This window comes from Microcebus murinus, chromosome 18 (genome assembly GCF_040939455.1).
Source record: "Microcebus murinus isolate Inina chromosome 18, M.murinus_Inina_mat1.0, whole genome shotgun sequence".
Classification (NCBI taxonomy): domain Eukaryota; kingdom Metazoa; phylum Chordata; class Mammalia; order Primates; family Cheirogaleidae; genus Microcebus; species Microcebus murinus.
The window spans coordinates 15,016,323-15,038,242 of NC_134121.1; the positions used below are offsets into that span (position 1 = coordinate 15,016,323).

The 21,920-nt window shown below is 54.8% G+C and overlaps 1 protein-coding gene across 11 annotated transcripts in view; it reads left to right on the forward strand.

The window, feature by feature from the left end:
- The window catches only part of MINK1 (misshapen like kinase 1), a 56,980-nt gene that overhangs the window by 33,988 nt on the left and 1,072 nt on the right, over nt 1-21,920 (forward strand). The window contains exons 2-33 of one of the 11 annotated variants that reach the window (XM_012779393.2): nt 5,443-5,508; nt 7,236-7,292; nt 7,383-7,508; nt 9,181-9,291; nt 9,747-9,837; nt 10,282-10,412; nt 10,730-10,784; nt 10,921-10,999; nt 11,254-11,429; nt 11,865-11,934; nt 12,335-12,548; nt 14,089-14,205; nt 14,631-14,717; nt 14,925-15,143; nt 15,363-15,536; nt 15,865-16,125; nt 17,014-17,099; nt 17,252-17,362; nt 17,501-17,613; nt 17,867-17,955; nt 18,177-18,200; nt 18,324-18,487; nt 18,879-18,984; nt 19,068-19,205; nt 19,413-19,521; nt 19,968-20,135; nt 20,241-20,384; nt 20,609-20,743; nt 20,938-21,038; nt 21,122-21,271; nt 21,358-21,517; nt 21,628-21,767. In XM_012779393.2, the coding sequence (XP_012634847.2) occupies nt 5,443-5,508; nt 7,236-7,292; nt 7,383-7,508; nt 9,181-9,291; nt 9,747-9,837; nt 10,282-10,412; nt 10,730-10,784; nt 10,921-10,999; nt 11,254-11,429; nt 11,865-11,934; nt 12,335-12,548; nt 14,089-14,205; nt 14,631-14,717; nt 14,925-15,143; nt 15,363-15,536; nt 15,865-16,125; nt 17,014-17,099; nt 17,252-17,362; nt 17,501-17,613; nt 17,867-17,955; nt 18,177-18,200; nt 18,324-18,487; nt 18,879-18,984; nt 19,068-19,205; nt 19,413-19,521; nt 19,968-20,135; nt 20,241-20,384; nt 20,609-20,743; nt 20,938-21,038; nt 21,122-21,271; nt 21,358-21,517; nt 21,628-21,767 (3,972 nt within the window). The remainder of the gene's footprint in view (nt 1-5,442; nt 5,509-7,235; nt 7,293-7,382; nt 7,509-9,180; nt 9,292-9,746; nt 9,838-10,281; nt 10,413-10,729; nt 10,785-10,920; nt 11,000-11,253; nt 11,430-11,864; nt 11,935-12,334; nt 12,549-14,088; nt 14,206-14,630; nt 14,718-14,924; nt 15,144-15,362; nt 15,537-15,864; nt 16,126-17,013; nt 17,100-17,251; nt 17,363-17,500; nt 17,614-17,866; nt 17,956-18,176; nt 18,201-18,323; nt 18,488-18,878; nt 18,985-19,067; nt 19,206-19,412; nt 19,522-19,967; nt 20,136-20,240; nt 20,385-20,608; nt 20,744-20,937; nt 21,039-21,121; nt 21,272-21,357; nt 21,518-21,627; nt 21,768-21,920) is intronic. The other 10 variants (XM_012779394.2, XM_012779398.2, XM_012779395.2 and 7 more) reach the window with 10 other exon arrangements.

Below are 21,920 nucleotides of genomic sequence, written 5' to 3' on the forward strand. Positions count from 1 at the left end.
AAACCAGCCTGAGCAAGGGCGAGACCCTGTCTCTACTATAAATGGAAAGAAATTAATTGGCCAACTAATATATATAGAAAAAACTAGCCGGGCATGGTGGTGCATGCCTGTAGTCCCAGCTACTCGGGAGGCTGAGGCAGCAGGATTGCTTGAGCCTAGGAGTTTGAGGTTGCTGTGAGCTAGGCTGACGCCACAGCACTCATTTTAGCCTGGGCAACAAAGCGAGACTCTGTTTCAAAAAAAAAAAAAAAAAAAGATCATATTATGTACACATAGAGATAGAAATCCTTCGTCTCTAAACCATGTGTCTTTTATTTGTTTTTCTTGCCTAATTGCCCTAGCCAGCACCTCCAATACAATGTTGAATAGAAGTGGCAAGAGTGGACATTCTTGTCTTGTCGTTAGATTATTTTAAAAAATATATCTACTTGGTCCTATTCTTAAAAAACTTAAACTCATGATGAGGATGAGATTAATATGTAAAATTGAGGTGGAAATTTATGAGTAAGATAGCTTGTGATGGACTAGAGTAGCTAGGGGATAATTCCTGAAAAACAGTGAAGCTTTGGCCTGGCTGACTGGAGAGAGGTCATTTTTAAGCAGAGTTGGTCACATGAATGTAGAAAAAAATGGACATGAGTCGTGTGCCTGGGAAAGGAGTCAGTGAGCACAGAAGTGTTATAGAACTGCCTTAGGGAAGAGTAGTAGTCGATCACCCAGAGCTGGTTGGCCAGTAGCGCTTGTCAGCCTGCCGCTCTCAGGCTGCTGGACTTCACGCAGATGCCCAGTGCTCCTGGGTAGTCCTACACCTGCCCTTCACCTGCCTAGTAACTCTCCAGAGCAGTTGCTCAAAGTGGGTCCGTCCACTGACCCTCAGCATTATAATCACCCAGGATATCTGGTAAATAAAAAGATTCCTGCTCCTCACCACAGAACTGTGCTGCTAAATCAGAATCTCTCTCTGGAGGCAGATCCTAGGAGTCTGCTTCCCAGGTGAGTCTTAGGTACCCTGTAGTTTGAGAGCCACCACCATAAAGCACCCCGTATAGCGTCTGTTCCCAACGTTTGCCACTTCATTCAGACCCCACTCCTACTTATTAGATGATCTTCCCTCTGACTTAATCATCAAAGTCAAGGTCATTGAGTATTTTATTACATTCCTTCATCTTCCTTCCTGTTTACCTCAACAGACCACTGTTTCCATCTCTTCCTGTCCTCCTCTCTCCCTCCTGTCTTTATTTACCTGTGCCCTTGTTTCCATCCCTTTCCATCTTCTAGCAGCTGGCTGGACAAGAACCAGACTGCTGAGGACAAAGAATTTGAGCTCCATGAGGAAGAGCCGGAGAAGGCCTACAACACTGTACTACAAAGCTGTGCCAGGACCGTCCGTGGCTCCCCAGGGGCCCAGCACCTCCCTCTGGAGGCGGCTCTTTGAGGGTGACCAAGAACAAAGACACAGTATTTGAAGGGCCCATATTTGTGCCAGATCAATGCACAAGTCACATTGGAACAGTGTTACATATCTCTAGGCATTCTGAATTCTCGGATATGTGTATAATAGAAATAGGCCCTATTGTATTTTATCACTACTGTAAACCAGTGGAAGACATAGTTTATATTCTATGAAATAAAAACATATACACATATACATATATATTATTAAAAAAATCAGTTCCTCGGACATCCTCCTTCCGTTTTGGCTTCTTCCCCTTCACAGGAGTAAAAGATCTTCCCTATTTTGAAAACCCCTTTGTCTGACCCTGCTGTCTCCTCTGGCCATCATCTGATTTCCCCACTTCCTCTCAAGGTTAGACTTCTCCAGCGAGGGTGCTTCCCCCAAAGCCTCCTCTTCCTCATCACACCCCTGTCTCCCCCAAGCCCCTGCTGTCTGCCCTCTGCTCTCCTAACTGCAGTTCCCACAAAGGTTCCAGTGGGTTCCTAGGTGCTAAGGCCAGTGGTATTGTTTCAGTGCCCTCTGATCACTCTGCAGCATTTGAGGCCACCATCACCTTGTCCTTCCTGAAGGATGGCCTTTGTGACCATCTCCTCCTTTGATGTCTGTTCTCTTGCCCTCTAACATGTGGCATATGGCCACCCTTCAGAGGCTGACCTTGGCTTCTTTTTTCTGCTTTCTCTGTGCACTCTCCCTGAATATCTTGTCTGTGTCTCCACCACTCACACTCATGAATGTCTCTCAGTTTGATCTCCAGATCCTTACTTCTGACTGCCTGATAGACATGTACTCCTGTGCACCACCCAGCATCTCCAACTCAACATCTAAACCCAAACAGCTGCCCCTCAGTAGGGCATGGCCTTCTTCACTCTTAAATTTCTATCACCAGGTAGAAACTTACCAGCTCCAACACCATCTCCTCCAGGGAGCCTGCCTGAGATTCCCACCCAGAATGTCATTCTGTCCCCTGAAACTATAGAATGGATGTTTTACCCAATCCAGCTTCCTCTCAGCTTGTGGGAGAAAAATGAGGCCCCAAACAGTTAAATATTTGCTCAGGGACACACAACTAATGCCAAAGTTCTCACTAGAAAACCACTCTCCAATGTTCTTTCCACCATACCGAGCAGTTTCTTAATGGCTTTAGTGCTTTCAGTTGTTCTTATGATGTATAATCATACACTCCTGCATATCCATATTTGGGTACTTGACCTATCCATAAAATGATAAGGTTATTTGTTTCTCATTCATCATTGAGCTCCCCACTGTGTCTAGTTCAGGAGTTGTCACATAGTTAGCTCTCAGTAGATACTTAAGAGATGGATGAAACACAATGAGATTGCTTGATAGATAGTCCCTTATTACAGCGGACCCTGTTATAGGGCAAATGGAGGCATGCACTCAGAAGGTATTTATTGGTTGGTTAATGCTGGGGCAAGTTTAAATATCAGGCTGAGGAGTTCGGACTCTGTTCTCTAAGCATCAGGAGCCATGCAGCTTCTTGGCCAGGAGAAAGCATGTTTGTAGGAGGGTCCAATCAAGCAGTGGCAGCAGAAGGAAGATGTGATGAGGTGGGAACTCTAGGAAGGAGACAGAGGGATTGGGCTGAGCCAGTGGTTTCTGGTACTCAGAAGGAGAGGTGGAGCAGGTGCATTTTGAAGGTGGAAAGGACAGGGTGGCTGTGATGGGAGAAGGAAGGAGGACGAGCACAGGGGTGATGCAGAGGCAGGAGTTCGATGGGGAAATGGTGCTGCTGCAGAGTAGAGCAGGGTGGGGCCTGTGTGTGGCATCGTCTGCGGAGGGTGTGAGGTACCATGACCACAGAGTGATTCCCCGAATCGCCCTTTAAGGAGGTGTGGTCAGGAAGTGGGCTTGAAACCCATGAGATGTCGGTATATGAACCCAGTGTGCCTGACCTCAAAGATGATGCTCTCATCCCTCCCAAGCATGTAGGAAGGAGACAGACTGGGAGTTAAGGTTACAGAATGAAAATGTATTTGTAGTGATTTGAGTTGATAGTGGCAGATCATTATGACTCTAATAGGCTCATCATGTTTTCCCTTGTAGTTTAGGAAGCATCCAGAAGATGGACCAAAGTCATGGCCATAAATCCCTTTTCTGTCTACCCTCCATCTCAGAATGAACTAAAGTTAGATCCAAGAAAAGACTTTCCAACAGTCTGAGTTAAGAGTCCCCAGAATGGATGAGGTCTTCTTTTGGGGAGATCTTCAGGGAACTCTGTTGTCTTTGAGCTTCTCAGTCTAGAATTGCACATAGACAAGATGAATTCTTCCAGCCTCCTTGCAGCTCTCAGGTTCAGACAGGCCTTTTATTAGCCCCGCCTGCAGTGACAATGCCGCCCTTTCCTGTGGGTCCTACTGGTTTTTTTAGGCCTATTGAAGATTTTTTTTAGTAGCTTCAGCTGGAGATGAATAATTGAACATAAACCCACAAAGTTCTTGGTCTGGTCAGCCCAGGCCTCTTCCGGGCGCACACAGAGGGAACCTCTCTTCAGTCTGCCGAGTCTGCCTTCCGAGCAGGTTGGGATGCGCTCTTAAGCTGCTGTGCACCCAGCCTGGGTGAGGTGCTGGACGTACTTGATGAGCAAAGAGGGCTCGGTCCCTTTCTCCAGGGCATTTGCAGACAAGTCAGTGTACAATCACAGAGCACTGTGATACATGCTCAGACAAGGCGTGTACAGGGAGCCGGGGTACGTTTCCCGTCCTCCAGTTCCTTTCTGAGAAATGGGCAGGCCGTGCTCAGTGAAGATGTTCTTAAAAAGCCTTGGGCTAGTGTCTCCTTGGTCTCCAACATTCCCAAGTCACCTTCTATGTGCTTTTACTTCAGTGAACGAAGGAAGTTTTTTGGCTTGTTTGTGGGGGTTTTTGGTTGTGGGTTTCTCCTGTGCCCAGAAATCCTGTATTGGTTTTCAGCATCAGGGAGAAAGGGATTTTAGATATGCCTTTAGGATTATCAGTACAGAGGCCTGGAGAGTTTATTCCTAAGTGCCTTCGTCACTTTCTGCCTCTGTTCTCTGTCCCAGCAGTTGGGGGGGAGGGGGCCAGCCCTATGAAATGCCAGAACTGTCACTCTGTAAGAGGTGCAGGAGCGTGGACAGTACTGGGGCCATGCCTCTCTCCAGCTTGCAACTCTACCTCCCAACTTGTCTTTCTCAAAAAAAAAAAAAAGTTTCGCCAGGAGGGTGTGGGTGGCTTCCTGACAGCAGCTGTGTTACTGAGGCCAGGCCTGCCTGCTCGTGGCCCAGTGGGAGGATGAGCCTCTTTAGAGGCTTTGTTCAAGCCCTTCAGGGCCTTTCCTCCTGGCACTGCTTGGCTCAGTAGGAACGTAAAGTTCTCCCTTCTCCTCTGCTCTCCCAGAGGCCCTCTCTCACCATCACTTGGTCTCTCCCTCCCTGGAGGTCCCTGCTGCCCCCAAACCTTGGCCTGAAAGCCCTCAATCTCAGGAGGATTGGGAAGGGCAGAGAAGGACATAAGGATGGTGGCTCTTAAGTTCCTGTTCCTTGCTAGCTTTCCTCATCTCTGCTTTTAAAAAAATAATAATAATGGTAATTAACTTTTATCGAGCACTTGCTCTGTGCCAGGTACCATTAAGCATTTTATGGTCACTTCCTCACTTAAAATTTACATGAACCACAGAGGCAGGTGCTGGGGAATCCTCACTTTGCAGATGAGCATACAGACACACAGTTTATCAGCAAGTTTAAAACATGTCTTCGAAGAGCCATCTGGGCTCTGACTTCTATGTTTACTCACCTCCTTCCAACTTTTCCCATAGAGCATTAACTCTGAACCAATGTAGGTAAAAAGCAGCTGGCCACCGGGGTTCCTACTGCAAGCCCCCTCCTAATACACTAGTGTTCGCTCTCGTATACTGACTGAACACGTCTCTTCTCCCCTCCAGCTTCATAATCCTTTTCCGAAGTCCTGATGCCTTATTCTTTCTGTCTCCCTCCCACCCTCTCCCCGCAGGACCCTGCTGGGATCTTTGAGCTGGTGGAAGTGGTCGGCAATGGAACCTACGGACAGGTGTACAAGGTGAGACTCGCGTGGTGGTGGGACCTTCTGCAGAGGAGAGTGGCTTTCTTGAGCTCCTGCGACTGGCCTGCAGCAGAGCTGGAGCCAGAGCTCAGGCTTTCTGCTTTTAAGACTGCCTCTCTACTCCACAGAAGTGACATTTTTTCGGCCACTGATTATAGCTTTTACCCTGGCCCAGCCCTGTCACGTGGCCTTACCACTGCTCACACTTGGATGGGGGGAAGTGACCACAACAGGGAGTGGGGATGTTCGAAGTGGGTGCTGCCCCTGAGGTGGAGGCCCCCTAGAACACACAGCCTGCCTCTCCATCTCCAGACACAGTGCTTGTTATCTTCACAAGTCCCCTGCGTCTCTGTGGCCCTGTGTTTCCTGGATCACCAGGGACACTCGCTTTTCTGCTACCCTCCTTCCCTTGTGAGCTTTGGGGAAACAGGCACTCCCCCCCATCTCTTGCCTAGTTGTTACCATGGAAATAGTAGCTCTGTGTGCTCCTGCTTCTCTGGGCTTGGGGTCTTGAATAGCTGCTGAGGATAAAAATAATCCATGGGCTGGCAAAACCCAGGTCCCCCCCCACAAGGGGCTGACTTCCCTCAGCTTGCTTTCCCCAGGAAGGCTTGGACTTTCCTGTCTATGCCTTAGATGGCTCCTGCTAGGAATTGCAGAAGGATGGTGGGGGAGTGGGGAATGGCAGGGACACACTCAAGAAGTGGAAGCTTCTTCTCATTAGGACTGTCAGCGGCTCCTCTGTTTCTCCGAGTTCCCTAAAATCTCGGCTCTGTCTCTATTCTTCCCATATTGGCAACAATAAAAGGCTTTGGGGGTAGGGTTGATTGTGGGAGAGGCCTCCTGTCTACAGCGCTCGGTGTTTTTGTCTTGCTTAGGAGATGAGAGAGAGGCAGAAGTCCCCGTGCCCCTCCTCTGTCCCTCCAGCCTCCATCAGGATGGAGAAGTATCTTTTACTCCCCACTCTGACTTTCATGCTGTAGAAAGTCCAAGCCGAGGGGGCTGGAACAGAACATAATTGTTCTGGTACAGAACATAATTGTTCTAGGTCTGTCAGTGCCCAGACCCTTTTCCTGCCAGTGCCCAGACCCTTTTCCTCACTTGTCTCTCTTGAGATTTTTTTGTTTTGTGTTTTTGTTTTGTTTTGTTGACACTCTCACTCTGTCGCACTGGGTAGAGTGCAGTGGTGGCATCATATAGCTCACTGCAACCTCAAACTCTTGGGCTCGAGCGATCCTCCTGCCTCAGCCTCCTGTGTAGCCGGGACTACAGGCACGCGCCACGATGCCCAGCTAATTTTTTCTACTTTTGGTAGAGACAGGGTCTCACTCTTGCTCAGGCTAGTCTTGAATTCCTGATCTCAAGTGATTCTCCCACCTCAGCCTCCCAGAGTGCTAGGATTATAGGCATGAGCTACCACCCGGCCTCTCTTGAATTTTTATGGAAGTTTTTTATGGAAGCAGAAAGTTTTTAATGTATCCTGTTCATCTTTATTGAGCTTATAGCTGGGAAGCCCAGCTGAGGTCATTTTTCTGTTAGCCATGATGGCTCAGGAACTTTCCCTCGGTCCCCTCCTGTGGCCAGCACATAGACCAAGGTGTCTAGCCACAGTGATGGGCACTTCCTAAGATAGGAAATGACCAAAAGACGAGGCCTCTCCCAGAATCAAGCCCTCTGTGTGTTGCCCCCTGAGATCCCTCTGTGCTCGGCTCTCTGTCCTGCAGGGTCGGCATGTCAAGACTGGGCAGCTGGCTGCCATCAAGGTCATGGATGTCACAGAGGTAGGGAGCGGAGCTGGGTGGAGAGAGAGGGAGCATTGGGAAGGGGGGTGTGGGGGGAGCCTAAGGGCTCAGCTCCTGCCATTCACCTAGGACGAGGAGGAAGAGATCAAGCAGGAGATCAACATGTTGAAAAAGTATTCTCACCACCGAAACATTGCCACCTACTATGGAGCCTTCATCAAGAAGAGCCCCCCTGGGAATGACGACCAGCTCTGGGTGAGAGATGCCCCGTCTGCCCTCTCCACACTTCCCTGTGTCCAGGCTGCTCCTGAGGAACTCGGAGGATTCCTCCGAGTTCTATGTCTGTCAGTGCCCAGACCCTTTTCCTGCCAGACCCCCTCCCTGCAGTGCACACCGTTCTGATGCTTATTCAAAGCAGGGCCTGCTGTAGCTCTTTTGGGCCTCCCCTGAATTCCTCCTGGCCCAAAATGTTCATAAGAGTCATTCCCCTCCCTAGCCTGGGCCTTGGTGCCAGCAGATTCTCCCAGCCTCACCCTTTGTGGTACTGAGCCCAGCCAGAGGAGAGAGAGCTGCAGGGAGGGTGGCAGTGGCTGTCAGGAGTTTAGGATCTCATGGCAAACAACAAGTACTTATTAAGCGCTTTCTGTATACCCCACACAGATAAACACGAGCCATGGTCCCAGCCTCCAAGGCCCTTAGGCTTTTGGGGGACACACACACACACACACACACACACACACACACACACACACACACACGAATAACAGGTGGGTTTACCTGCGGGGTGTGTGCAGTGGGAGATCTTTGAGGGCTAGAGGGTAGGCGCCAGTGAGCGGGCGCCCTCTTCTGGATGTATTGGGCACAGTCCTCCCCTCCTCCCACTGTGCTGTGTTGTCCAAAGAGCAGGCACATACAAATTACTCTATTGCATATGCAAATATATGTCCCCTCCGGCTTTTTCCTGCATTGGATGTGTGGCTTTAGTGAAAACTTGGGCAGGCTTGCTGATTTTCGGAGAGACTGGCTGGAGCCATCTTCCCATTTGGCCCCAGCCTCTGGGTCTCAACAGCTCTTCTCTAGAGCTGCAAACCTTAGCTCTCCTCCCCTCCTGGCCTTATCACTCTCTGTGCTTGAGTGGTTTCTCCCAAGGCCTGCCCAGGTCTGCAGCTGTCTAGACTCCATGCTCTGTTTGTCTCTAGCAGGCCTGGAGAAGTGCTGATTCTTTGTCCCTTTCTTGCCTCTGAGTCAGGGATTGGCAAACTTATTCTGTGAAGGGCCAGGTAGTAAATATTTTAGGCTTTGCAGGACATATTTGCTCTGTCAGAACTACTCCATTCTGCTGTTGTTCCATGAAAGCAGCAATAGACAATACATAAACGAAAGACTTTGGCTGTATCCCCAAATTTTTACTTAGGTCACTAAAATTTGAATTTTGTATCATTTTCATGTGTCATGAAATATGATTCTTCTTTTGATTTTTTTCCAACCATTTGAAAATGTAAAAACCACTCTCAGCCTGCTGGCCGTACAAAAGCAGGCCTTTGGGTGGCTGTCATTTGCTGGCCCTTGATACAGAGCAATAGTTCTTAACATTTTGGGGTTTCGGGTCCCACTGAGAATCTGGTGAAAGCATTAGACTTTCCTCAAGGAGAATGCACATACCCACATCATTTTGTCTACAATTTCAGGGCTTCCTTGGACTCACACTCTAGACCCTGCCAGTTCTTCCCCTGCTGTACCTCCTTTTCCTTTCTCTCTGGATCTCAGAGGTCCTGTGGCCTTTGTGAGGGCTCGTGTGGCCCCTGCTCCCCAGCTCATGCCAGGTCTAGCCCCAAGGCCTCTGCTCCTCCTCCAGGCGTCTAGTGAGGCGATAGGGAGGCCTTGCCTGACTGATACTTTCCCTTCCGGTACCTTCCTGGGGCTGTAGCTGGTGATGGAGTTCTGTGGTGCTGGTTCTGTGACCGACCTGGTGAAGAACACAAAGGGGAACGCCCTGAAGGAGGACTGCATTGCCTACATCTGCAGGGAGATCCTCCGGGTGAGCTCCGGCCCCTCCCCGTCTCCCCATGTCCTGGTCCTGGGCTGCACTGGCCGAAGCTTTTCCTCGGGCAGAGCCCCTCGCTGCACCTGGGAGGAGATGCAGCTGCTCTCTGGAGGGAGCAGCAAGGTTGATGGGGCAACGGGTGGAGACAGGGTCCCAACTTTGGGAATTCTCAGGCTGTTGGAGGAAACAAGCCCCTCTCTTTTCAAGCTCTGCTACCTCTCTGCTTGTAACCCTGTATCTGCTGGGGGTTCACTTGTAACCCTGTTCTGCTGGAGGAAGCTCCCCCAAGACAGCTCAGCCTGGACCTGGGCTCCAGGTGGGAAGGGACTGCTCCTTCGTCCCAGCCCTGTCCAGACTGACACTCCTGCTCCTCTCAACCCACTCCCACCTCCTTGCTCTTTCCCACTCCCTCCACACCGCAGCTAATTTTCCCTACTCTTCCGTCCCAGGGGCTGGCCCATCTCCATGCCCACAAGGTGATCCATCGAGACATTAAGGGGCAGAACGTGCTGCTGACAGAGAATGCCGAGGTCAAGCTAGGTGCGCTGGTTCCTTCTGAGGCCAACGGGACAGAGAATAAAGGGCCCCTTTTCCCCTCTGGTGGCTCAAGTCCAACTACCTGCCTTCTGCGGAGGTCTCCTCCCTTCCCTTTCCCTTCTCCTCCCCCGGGATGTCCTTTCTCCTGCTGAAAATCCCGCAGGATCTGTACCTGCCACCTGTTGTGCTCCAGGTGCTGTGCAGGTCCTTCTGGGGAGGTGGGATCTGATGACCCCTCCTGCCTGGGATGCTGCCCCTTGGTTTTTCTCCAAGATATAGGAAGACTGGATCAGGTTCTTCAGGATGTTAATGGGGTAGAAGAGGATGCGGGGGTGTCTGGGTGGGGCAGGACCTCAGCTGCCTCAGGTGAGGCGTGCGCATTCATGCAGTAGCATGAGGCCAGGGCCAGCGTGACTCCCGCACTGACCCTGCTCCACATCCTCACAGTGGATTTTGGGGTGAGTGCTCAGCTGGACCGCACGGTGGGCAGGCGGAACACTTTCATTGGGACCCCCTACTGGATGGCCCCTGAGGTCATCGCCTGTGATGAGAACCCTGACGCCACCTACGATTACAGGGTATGAAGTGGAAAGTCAGAGCATGGGGACCGCCGAGGGCAGTTAGCAAGAGGGAGACGGCGGGGCTTGAGCAGGCTGGGGAACAAAGGGAGGTCTAGTGCCTGTTAGCCAATGGGGTTGGGGAGCATTTAATGGCAAGGAAAGTGTGGGTGGGAAGACGGGGTGAGCTGGAGGACAGTGCAGGGTGGGAAGAGGGGGCCTCAGAAACAGGTGTGGCCCAGCAAGGGGTCTCGGAGAAGCCAGGGATGCTGGGTGAAGAGAGGTTACTGGGCAGAGTTGTTGGAAATATTCACCTGTCCCTTCTCTCCCCTTTGTAGAGTGACATTTGGTCTCTAGGAATCACAGCCATCGAGATGGCAGAGGGAGCCCCCCGTAAGTGCCGAGTCTGCTGGGGTAGGATGGGAGAGAAGGGGGGCCCAGAGAGCAGCTGCAGGGAGGTCCTGTTGAGGAGGGGCCCTTTGGCTCTCAGCGTGGTGAACAGGGCTGATGGCGTCTCTTCTGTGCCCAGCTCTGTGTGACATGCACCCCATGCGAGCCCTCTTCCTCATCCCTCGGAACCCTCCACCCAGGCTCAAGTCCAAGAAATGGTAGGTCTCTGAGAGTTTGGTCTCTGGGACGGAAGGCCTCTGGACAAGGCCACTCTCACCTTAATGCCGTCTGTGTTCAGGCTTGGATCTGCACCATAGAAGAGGTGCCGGGGGGCTGGGGGTGGTGACTGGTGTTGGGATATGGCGAAGACAGGAGGGAAGTTGAGGTGGCTTTTGGACGAATGATCCACCCTTCCTCCTGCAAGCCCCCTTCTGAGGGGGGCCCTCCCAGTGTGAGCCACCACTGTTTACAGGTCTAAGAAGTTCATTGACTTCATCGACACGTGTCTCATCAAGACTTACCTGAGCCGCCCACCGACAGAGCAGCTGCTGAAGTTTCCCTTCATCCGAGACCAGCCCACGGAGCGGCAGGTCCGCATCCAGCTCAAGGACCACATCGACCGGTCCCGGAAGAAGCGGGGCGAGAAAGGTCAGTGGGCAGTCTTAGGAGACACTTTGGCCAGGCCCCCTCCTCTAGCCCTGCCCCACGTGGCTCCCCTGAGTTCTCTGGTTCCCACCTATCCCTGCACAAGGAGATCTCCTTTCCTACACTTCCAACCCCCAGTCGGCCTTCCCGGTGAGAGCCGCCTTTTCACATCTTCACAGAAGCTCCATATTGAGCGCATGTCTGTAAGTGCGTGCATTGTGCTGCCGCATCCCTCCTCCCATGGGATTGAGTCCCAGTCTCTGTCCAGGCCCAAACCTGAGACCCACTGTCTTCCAATTGCTCTAAGGAGGTGGGTGGTGACCCTCACACTTGGTCATCCAGATGGACCCTATTGGTTATCCCCAGCTAAGGTTTCTCTAGCCCGGGGTGGGGTCTCGGGCACTGGGTGAAGAAACAGCCTTGATCTCCCCCCTGCAGAGGAGACAGAGTATGAGTACAGCGGCAGTGAGGAGGAAGACGACAGCCACGGGGAGGAAGGAGAGCCAAGGTGGGCTTAGGAGACAAAGGTGGGAGGGTGAGGGCCATCACTCACTGTCTGAGGGGACAGCACTGGTCCTCAGCTCTGGGGACTCTCAGTCTGGGTGGTGGGCACAGAGGGGTAGCAACAAACCCGTATAAACCAAATCCCCGAGTGCTAAAAAGTGGGGTAGATGAATGAGCCAGAGGTGGGGAGAGGGTGATTCAGGGCTGAAGGTGGGGTGCGGGCAAGAATATCAAAAGAGGGCAGGCCGACGACTGGGCAGAGGGAGGATAAATCTCCAGCCACCTGGGAGTGGCCAGGGGCAGACTGGTCCAGTTACAACACCCACTGAGGTGGGTGCCCCAGGGATGAGACTGGGAACCAGCAGGGCTCTGACCCCACGCTTCATTGTGCCACTCTGACCCAGCTCCATCATGAACGTGCCGGGGGAGTCAACTCTGCGCCGGGAGTTTCTCCGGCTGCAGCAGGAGAATAAGAGCAACTCAGAGGCTTTAAAGCAGCAGCAGCAGCAACTGCAGCAGCAGCAGCAGCGAGACCCTGAGGCACACATCAAACACCTGCTGCACCAGCGGCAGCGACGCATAGAGGAGCAGAAGGAGGAGCGGCGGCGTGTGGAGGAGGTGGGGCTGTCCTGGAAGGGCCTGGGCCCAGGGCTGGCGCAGCTTCCTGCTGACCTGGCCCATCGCTGGTCCCATCAGGGCCCCGGGGAGACAGGGAGCGAGCTGTCTTTCAGGCTTTTATGGAAAGGCCTCTGTTATCCGGGGGTCGGTTCCCCAGGCCCTGGTTGGCCACCCAGCTGTGTGCGTGGTTGTGCCATCAGCATCCCTTGAGAGCAGAGGCATTTCCATTCCCCATCACAAGACTGTCCCTGTCTTGGTTTCTGCGTATAAACCTCCACTCGCATTGCTCCAGCTCCCTTGCCTGTGGTCCCCGTAGCCGGGGAATCTGTGCGCAGACGCTTCAGTGCACCTGTGCGTCTGGCTCCATCAAGCAGCTGTCTGGCCTGCATGCGAGAAAGATCCTTTTAAACACCCTGCTTTTACTTTTGGTGATTTTGGCTCAGATTTTGGTAAAGTACAGTCTTGTCAGTTTGGACTAATTAGAGGTGGGTGGAAGAAAGTCATTTCAATTAATTCAGAATCTTATTTTAAATAAGTGTGTTTTTCTTTTTTAAATATCACCAGTTAAAAATATATATATGTATACAGATATATATATTTAAAGTTTATTTTGTAGGAGGGCATGGTAGGGAAGGATAGGTATTGATTGTTTTTATTAAATGGCTTTAAATTATGGTATTTTTATTGAAACAATTACATGATTTTGAAAGTTCATGAGCTGGACTTAACAAAAAATTTGTCTGAATAATAAGGCACTAGACCCCAGCATCCACACTGTCCATCTGCTGCTCCCCAAAGTAGGCCCCTATCTTTGTTGAACAAAGAATAATTTGCAAGAGAGCCTACTTCAGAAGAGCCTTGTGTGAGCTTTTTTAAAAAAATAAATACAGTGTTCAGACAGCAGAGTAATAGTCATGTCTAACTAGGCATTTCCTGGAGAAGGCCTGCCACCAGCAACTTCACAGAAATAGGTGCAAGTTCCTTCAAATGTAAGGCCCCCGCAGGGCTTGTTGTTGTTGTTAGAGGGCAGACTCTTTGGTCAGAAATATGGTGAAAATAAAGTGCACCCTGGGCACCGATGGCTGACAAGGAAGGGGCCACGATGTCTTTTTTAAGTTTCCTTAAATCCAAAGGCTGTGCAGCAGGCAGGTGTCTGGTGCCCTCTTGTGGCCAAAGACTATCACTACAGCCCACTCTATTCGGACTTAAGCAGAGGTGGATTTGGGGCCACAAGTGTTGGTGGGTTTGTTGTTGACCCTTGGTTTTGTGGTCTGTGGGAGTGTGAGTAGGGGAAGGTGTTGTCTCATTCAGCCCACTCCAAGGGCAGCAGTCACCTGGCAACCTCTCTCGTCCCCAGCTGCCTGTGGGCTCTCTTGTTGGGGTGGGTGTATTTGCAGAAACCAAGTTGAAGCCGTCCTCTCTCGCCACCCTCCCTAGGGAGCAAGGAGAGCTGCCCTCACTGCCCACGGAGGCCCCCCTCCGGGGCTGTGCAGTCTCAGCGCCTGGGACAGTCACTAAGCCCACCTGCCTCTCCCCACAGCAACAGCGGCGCGAGCGGGAGCAGCGGAAGCTGCAGGAGAAGGAGCAGCAGCGGCGGCTGGAGGACATGCAGGCCCTGCGGCGGGAGGAGGAGCGGCGGCAGGCGGAGCGCGAGCAGGTACCCGGCACAGCCCCGCACCGCACACTCAGCACTCCGGCCACGCTGCCACCGCCCGCCCGCTCCTGCTGCCTGCCTCCCCTGCTGCCCAGTGCCCTCCCCTTCTCTCCCCACTCCCAGATTCCTCCTATCTTTTCTAGCTTCACTCTTTCTCTCTGTTTTCTCCCACCCTTCAACCCCTACCCTGGCTCCCGCCCTCCTGTCTCTGTGCCTCATTCCGTCTCTGCCCTTCCCTCACGGCCCCACCCTCCTTCCTCCTGGGCTTCCCCATGGGCCGCATTGCCCCCTTGGGGTTCATCCCACCCCCTCTCTTACTCTCCCCTGCTCCCCTACCCTCTTCCAACTCCAACTCGCTGCTGCTGCCCCCCTCCTCCGCCTCTTCCTCTCTCCCTGCCCTCTGCCCCCCACCCACCCCCGTCCCCCAGGAATATATTCGTCACAGGCTAGAGGAGGAGCAGCGACAGCTCGAGATCCTTCAGCAACAGCTGCTCCAGGAACAGGCCCTGCTGCTGGTAACGGGGTCCCTCGCCATCCTCTGGGAAGATGCTTTCCAGAGCTGCTTTGCTGGAATGGGATGGGAACACGTCAAGGGAAGGGATTCACCCAAGCCCATCAAGGGAAGACATCTCTCTAGGCAGTTGGAGAAAAGAAAGGGCATGCCTGCTCTGACTCCCAGGGCCACACCCTGCTGAACCCTCTCTCCCTACCCTTGGGCCCAGGAATACAAGCGGAAGCAGCTGGAGGAGCAGCGGCAGTCAGAACGTCTGCAGAGGCAGCTGCAGCAGGAGCATGCCTACCTCAAGTCCCTGCAGCAGCAGCAGCAGCAGCAGCAGCTTCAGAAACAGCAGCAGCAGCAGATCCTGCCCGGGGATAGGAAGCCCCTGTATCATTACGGTCGGGGCATTAATCCCGCCGACAAGCCAGCCTGGGCCCGAGAGGTACTCACTGCCTCCTTTGCCAACACTCCGTCTTCCCAATCCACTGCCCGAGTCCCGGCGAGTTGCAAGAAGCTGTTGTTCCACAGTATCAGGCCCCGAGAAGGCGAAAGCAGCACACGGCACAGGCTGCAGGGCTGGTGTGGTTGGGGCAGGCGGGGACCTAAATTCTGACAACAGGGAGGCAAGAACTGGCCTGCTTGGCATCCCTTTGCATCACAGGTAGAAGAGAGAACGAGGATGAACAAGCAGCAGAACTCTCCCTTGGCCAAGACCAAGCCAAGCAGCGCAGGGCCTGAGCCCTCCATCCCCCAAGCCTCCCCTGGCCCCCCAGGACCTCTTTCCCAAACTCCTCCTATGCAGAGGCCCGTGGAGCCCCAGGAGGGACCGCACAAGGTGAGTGTCTCCCCATTCCCGTCTTAACTCATAGGCATAGGGAGCTTCACTCAAAGCACAGGTACTTGTGTGCGTCCACGTACACACACGCACATTCACTCAGTTCTTAGCCAGGACTGGGGACCACAGGATACGTGGGCAGAGATAGTCACCTGCTTGCTGCTGCATGTGTTTGTTCTTTCGTCCTACCTGTTCTTGGGCTCTAGGAATCCCTTGTCCTTGGATGGAGGAAGGGGCAAGTAATTCTCCCTCCCAGCCCAGACCCCGACTTGCAGGTGGGGATGTGCCATGGAGCGGGCAGCCCACCCTCCCTGGTCTCTCCCTGCAGAGCCTGGTAGCACACCGGGTCCCACTGAAGCCATATGCAGCACCTGTACCCCGATCCCAGTCCCTGCAGGACCAGCCCACCCGAAACCTGGCTGCCTTCCCAGCCTCCCACGACCCTGATCCTGCCATCCCCACACCCACTGCCACGCCCAGTGCCCGGGGAGCTGTCATCCGCCAGAATTCAGACCCCACCTCTGAAGGGCCTGGTCCCAGCCCGAACCCCCCAGCCTGGGTCCGGCCAGACAGTGAGGCCCCACCCAAGGTAAGAACAGCCCTGAGGGACCAGGAAAAAATGGAGAAATATTAATACCGTGTTTCCTCGAAAATAAGACCTACCCATAAAATAAGCCCTAGCAGGATTTCTAAGCATTTGCGCAGTATAAGCCCTACCCCGAAAATAAGACCTAGTGATGGGCGTGGCTACGCAGCGTATCTGTGCAACCCGTGCATCTCATTTCGGAGCAGTAAAGAAGACGAGCAGCCCTTCTCATCTGCCCCATGAGAGCTCTATTCCTCGACATGAAAGATTGGGGCCAATGGTTCTAAAGGAAATAGAGTCACAAGAAATTCAGGATGGAATTCGGGGTTTGGAGAGTTATGATGATGTTCCAAAAAAAGACAACTTAACTCTATTTGAATAATGTAGATTGTTGTACCGTACTTAAAAAAAAATACCACATCCCCTGAAAATAATCCCTAGGGGTGTCTTCTTGAGGAAAAATAAATATAAGACCCTGTCTTATTTTCATGGAAACACGGTAGTAACAGGAGGACAAGGAAGGAGAGTGGAGGGGCAGGGAAGGTGGAGACAGCGTTCAGATTGGGAAGGGAGGAAAAAGCTAAGGTGTCTGCATAGTGCCTGCCCTGCAGGGGTGCCCAGCAGTGGATGGGGGTGCCCGGATTCCCACGGGCAGTGAGGGATGGAAGAAGGCCCAGGGCGTGTCAGGAGCGCTACGGGGCAGGCTCTCTGGGTTAGGGTCCCAGCTCTGCCATTTCCCAGCTTCATGACCCGTGACGTGTTCATTAACTTCTCTGAACCTCAATTTGCTCATCCATAAATATGGGGGATTATACCTCTAGAGGTGCAGGGAGTGCCCGGCACAGTGCTGACACATGGCACGCTGACCTCTCTCTTTCCTCCTCCCCTCAGGTACCTCAGAGGACCTCATCTATCGCCACTGCCCTTAACACCAGTGGGGCCGGAGGGTCCCGGCCAGCCCAGGCTGTCCGGGCAAGGTAACGCCTGGGTGGGGTCCGGGGGCAGCCTAGGGAGTCTGGCGGGGTATGGGGTACTGTACCAGGTTACTCACTTAGCGGTGGGCAAGCCCCAACCCAATCACCGCAGCCCCCCGTGCCCCCCCCCCCGCGTCCCTGTGCTCGCTCCACAGACCTCGCAGCAACTCCGCCTGGCAAATCTATCTGCAAAGGCGGGCAGAGCGGGGCACCCCCAAGCCTCCAGGGCCCCCTGCTCAGCCCCCTGGCCCGCCCAACGCCTCTAGGTAATGGGGTGTTCCCCACTCAGGCCCACCTCTCACTTCTGCCACCTGCTTCCCTGGTGATGGCTCCTTCTGCAGTGCAGCGTGATGCCCCTGGGAGGGGAGCACCTGTCCCCTAACCTTGGCTTTGCCCCCCCACAGTAACCCCGACCTCAGGAGGAGTGACCCTGGCTGGGAGCGCTCGGACAGTGTCCTCCCGGCCTCTCACGGGCACCTCCCCCAGGCTGGCTCGCTGGAGCGAAACCGTGTGGGAGGTACGTGAGCCAGGGCTGGGGCAGCCCACTCTGTGCCTGGCTGTGGTCTTGATCAGGATGGACCCTGCCTTTGGTGGCTTTGGACCAGGACTTGCACCCTGCAGGTGCAGGGCCAGGGAGGAGCTGGGAGGGCATGGAACATGGCACTGAGCTTGGGGTTCAGGATCAAGGGAAGGTCAACTCAGGTGTGGGCTTGAGACCATCCCCTGTCCAGGTATCAGTGACCTCCCTTCTCCCTCCCTACTTTGTCCAGCCTCCTCCAAACTGGACAGCTCCCCAGTGCTGTCCCCTGGGAACAAAGCCAAGCCTGATGACCACCGCTCACGGCCAGGCCGGCCCGCAGTGAGTCCCCTTGTGGCAGGCGTGGCCCTGCCTTATGCTGGTTCAGGGCTTAGGGGCAGGACTTGGAGCTTCCAGAGCCCCTGGGAGGCAGGGGCAGGGCCCCCACTAATCTGCTGAGAAGGACTGTGGGGCTGGCAGGGCTGGCACTGCTCACACCACTAACCTTTCCAACCTCTCTCCTGCCTCTCCGGCTGCCTTTCTTGCCCCGCGGCCCCTGCCAGAGCTATAAGCGAGCGATCGGTGAGGTTAGTGAGGTGGGGCCTGCTGGTGGGAGCCCTCTCCTGCTACCCTGCCTGGTTTCCTCTCCTTCGTACCGCCCCCACCTGAGCCCGCCTTCTGCCCTCCCTCACGCATCTCCTTCCCTGCAGGATTTCGTGTTGCTGAAAGAGCGGACCCTGGATGAGGCCCCCCGGCCTCCCAAGAAGGCCATGGACTACTCGTCGTCCAGTGAGGAAGTGGAGAGCAGTGAAGAGGAGGAGGAGGAAGGCGATGGCGAGCCATCAGAGGGGAGCAGAGACACCCCTGGGGGCCGGTATGGCAGCGTCCTGGGGACGGGGCCCTCCTGCTCGGGGCCTAGTGAGAGGAAGGATGTGGGCAGAGGAGGGGGGACGGGGCCGTGGGCAAGTCTGGAAGAAAGTAGCTCCCATTCTCCAGAGAATGGGGTGAGGGTGCTGGTGTCCTGTCTCCCGCCGTCCTGTTGTGGAGCACACCTTTTCAGGTGCCTGTCTGCCCCGTGCCAACCCGGCCTGCGCCCCATGCAGGCCACACCTCACAGTGGAGCAGGGCGGGGCTGCTCGGTGAGGGCTGAGCAGGTCACGTTTTGAATAGAGGCTGAAGCCTTAGTCTCTGGCTGTCATCTGCCTCCTGTGGCACTCGTGTGGCGGGCAGGACCTGGAGGGCCCTCACCTTCCTCTCTCCCACAGCAGCGATGGCGACACAGACAGCGTTAGCACCATGGTGGTCCACGACGTCGAGGAGATCCCCGGGACCCAGCCCCCATATGGGGGCGGCACCATGGTGGTCCAGCGTGTGAGTGGGCCTCCCCTCCCCTGCCCCGTGCCTGCGGTGTGCCCTCCTCAGCCCGAGCGCTGAGCCTGCCCTTTGTCCTGTAGACCCCTGAAGAGGAGCGGAGCCTGCTGCACGCTGACAGCAATGGTTACCCAAACCTGCCTGACGTGGTCCAGCCCAGCCACTCGCCCACCGAGAACAACAAAGGTCAAAGCCCACCCTCAAAGGATGGAGGCGGCGATGTGAGTGGGCTGGAGGCAGATCCATGGGGGGAGAAGAGCCAGCAGTGTGCAGGGGATCGGGGTGCTGGGCCCCTGTGGGGGGGGGCAGAGCACCTTGAGCTGCACGGCCATGGGTTCCAGTGGGGGAGCTGGGGCCTGGGGACAAGAGCAGGGCAGGGCCACGGGCTGGGGTCACGTTGATTTGCCTGACTGCTGCCCTCCCTACAGTACCAGTCCCGTGGGCTAGTAAAGGCCCCAGTCAAGAGCTCGTTCACGATGTTTGTGGATCTAGGGATCTACCAGCCTGGAGGCAGTGGGGACACCATCCCCATCACAGGTGAGGCTGGGAGGACAGATGTGCTGTGGGGCTGGGATCCAGAGGCAGCCTGGAGGGGGAGCACGTGTTCCTCTGAGGACATAGCTTTACAAAGTGCAGGCACAGCCCCTCTCCTGTGGGCCTTAGCACCTGCCCTGGCACAGAGGCGAGGAAGGGCTTGTGAGATCCCTCGGCAAAAGTGGAAAAATGCTCAGAGAGGCCAAGGGACCTGGGCAAAGATTCAAGACTAATAACTGACAGAACTAGGTCTTGAGCCAGACCTTTGACTTGGAGTCCAGTGCTCTGTTGTATCTTCCTTGCACCTCCTCTGTTCTCTGTCTTTCCCCTCTCTTCTGAGTGTTCTGAGACTACTCAGATCGAAGGCCAGATGGAGGGGGATGGGGGTAAAGAGAGACACGGGTAAGAGGGCTGCAGCCTATCCTCCCTCCTCCTCTTCCTCCTGGCAGCCCTAGTGGGTGGAGAGGGTACTCGGCTCGATCAGCTACAGTACGACGTGCGGAAGGGCTCTGTGGTCAATGTGAACCCCACCAACACCCGGGCCCACAGTGAAACCCCTGAGATTCGCAAGTACAAGAAGCGATTCAATTCCGAGATCCTCTGTGCAGCCCTTTGGGGTAAGCTGGGGCTGGGACAGTGAGAGGGGTCTGGCGCACGCCCACCCTCCTGGTCAGGTGAAGGCCTGGCTTGGCCTCTGACCTGCCAAAGGGCTCCTGTTGCAGGGGTCAACCTGCTGGTGGGCACGGAGAACGGGCTGATGCTGCTGGACCGGAGCGGGCAGGGCAAGGTGTACGGACTCATTGGGCGACGACGCTTCCAGCAGATGGATGTGCTGGAGGGGCTCAACCTGCTCATCACCATCTCAGGTACACGAACGGAGCGTGCGGGGCAGGGAGGGGCTCGGCTCCTTGGCATTGTGTCACCATCTCCCCCTGGGAGGAGGGCAGCCTTGGTCCAGGAGCTGGGCAGTGGGGGGCCACACTGTCTCACCCCTGTGGTATGCGGACAGGATGGCCAGAAGGCAACAGCTGGGCCTCTGATGAAGATGAGAGTGTGTGTGTGTGTGTCTGTCTGTCTGTCTGTCCCTCAGGGAAAAGAAACAAACTGCGGGTGTATTACCTGTCATGGCTTCGGAACAAGATTCTGCACAATGACCCGGAAGTGGAGAAGAAGCAGGGCTGGACCACCGTGGGGGACATGGAGGGCTGCGGGCACTACCGAGTCGGTGAGGACGCCACAAAAGGGTGGCCAGGGCTTGCTGGTTCATGAGAGGAGAAAGCAGTCCTGGGCCGAATAGCTAAGAAAGCCTTGAAGCCAGAGACTTGGGGCCTGGGATGGGGCAGTGTGGTGATGACCATCAGGAGGGGCTGGCAGCCCGAGAAGGGCAGCTTTTGCATCCTCCTTCTCTCCTGTCCCCAGTGAAATATGAGCGTATTAAGTTCCTGGTCATTGCCCTGAAGAACTCCGTGGAAGTCTACGCCTGGGCCCCCAAACCCTACCACAAATTCATGGCCTTCAAGGTAATCCCAGCCTCAGCCTGCCAGCCCTGCCCCAAGGTTCAGCTCCTCTCCCTGTCCCCGCTGAGCCCTTCTCTCCTCTGCAGTCCTTTGCTGACCTCCCTCACCGCCCTCTGCTGGTCGACCTGACGGTAGAGGAGGGGCAGCGGCTCAAGGTCATCTACGGCTCCAGTGCTGGCTTTCACGCAGTGGACGTTGACTCGGGGAACAGCTATGACATCTACATCCCTGTGCATGTGAGCTGGGCAGGGCTGCAGGGAGGGTGGGGCCCCCCAGTCTCGGCACCAGATGAGGGGACTCCAGCCCACCTTCTCCTGCCCAGATCCAGAGCCAGATCACGCCCCATGCCATCATCTTCCTCCCCAACACCGACGGCATGGAGATGCTGCTGTGCTACGAGGACGAGGGCGTCTACGTCAACACGTACGGGCGGATCATCAAAGACGTGGTGCTGCAGTGGGGAGAGATGCCCACCTCTGTGGGTGAGTGATGTGCCGCCACGGACCCACGTGCCCCTGAGGTGGCCCAGGAGCGCATCCTGGGAGAGGGGCTGGGCTGCAGCCCCTCAGCCCTCAACTGCTTCTCCCCACAGCCTACATCTGCTCCAACCAGATAATGGGCTGGGGTGAGAAAGCCATTGAGATCCGCTCTGTGGAGACAGGCCACCTGGACGGGGTCTTCATGCACAAACGAGCCCAGAGACTCAAGTTCCTGTGTGAGCGGAATGACAAGGTGGGAGGCTCTTTCCCTTTTGAAAGGGCCCCTGTGCTGTGCTGGCTCCTATGACCCGAGGCCCCGGGGCAGGGTTGGGGCGAGGGCGTGGTGGTGGTATCTTCCTGAAAGGGGGTGCAGTGTGCAGTCACCCCTCTGCCCTTCCCTGCCTTC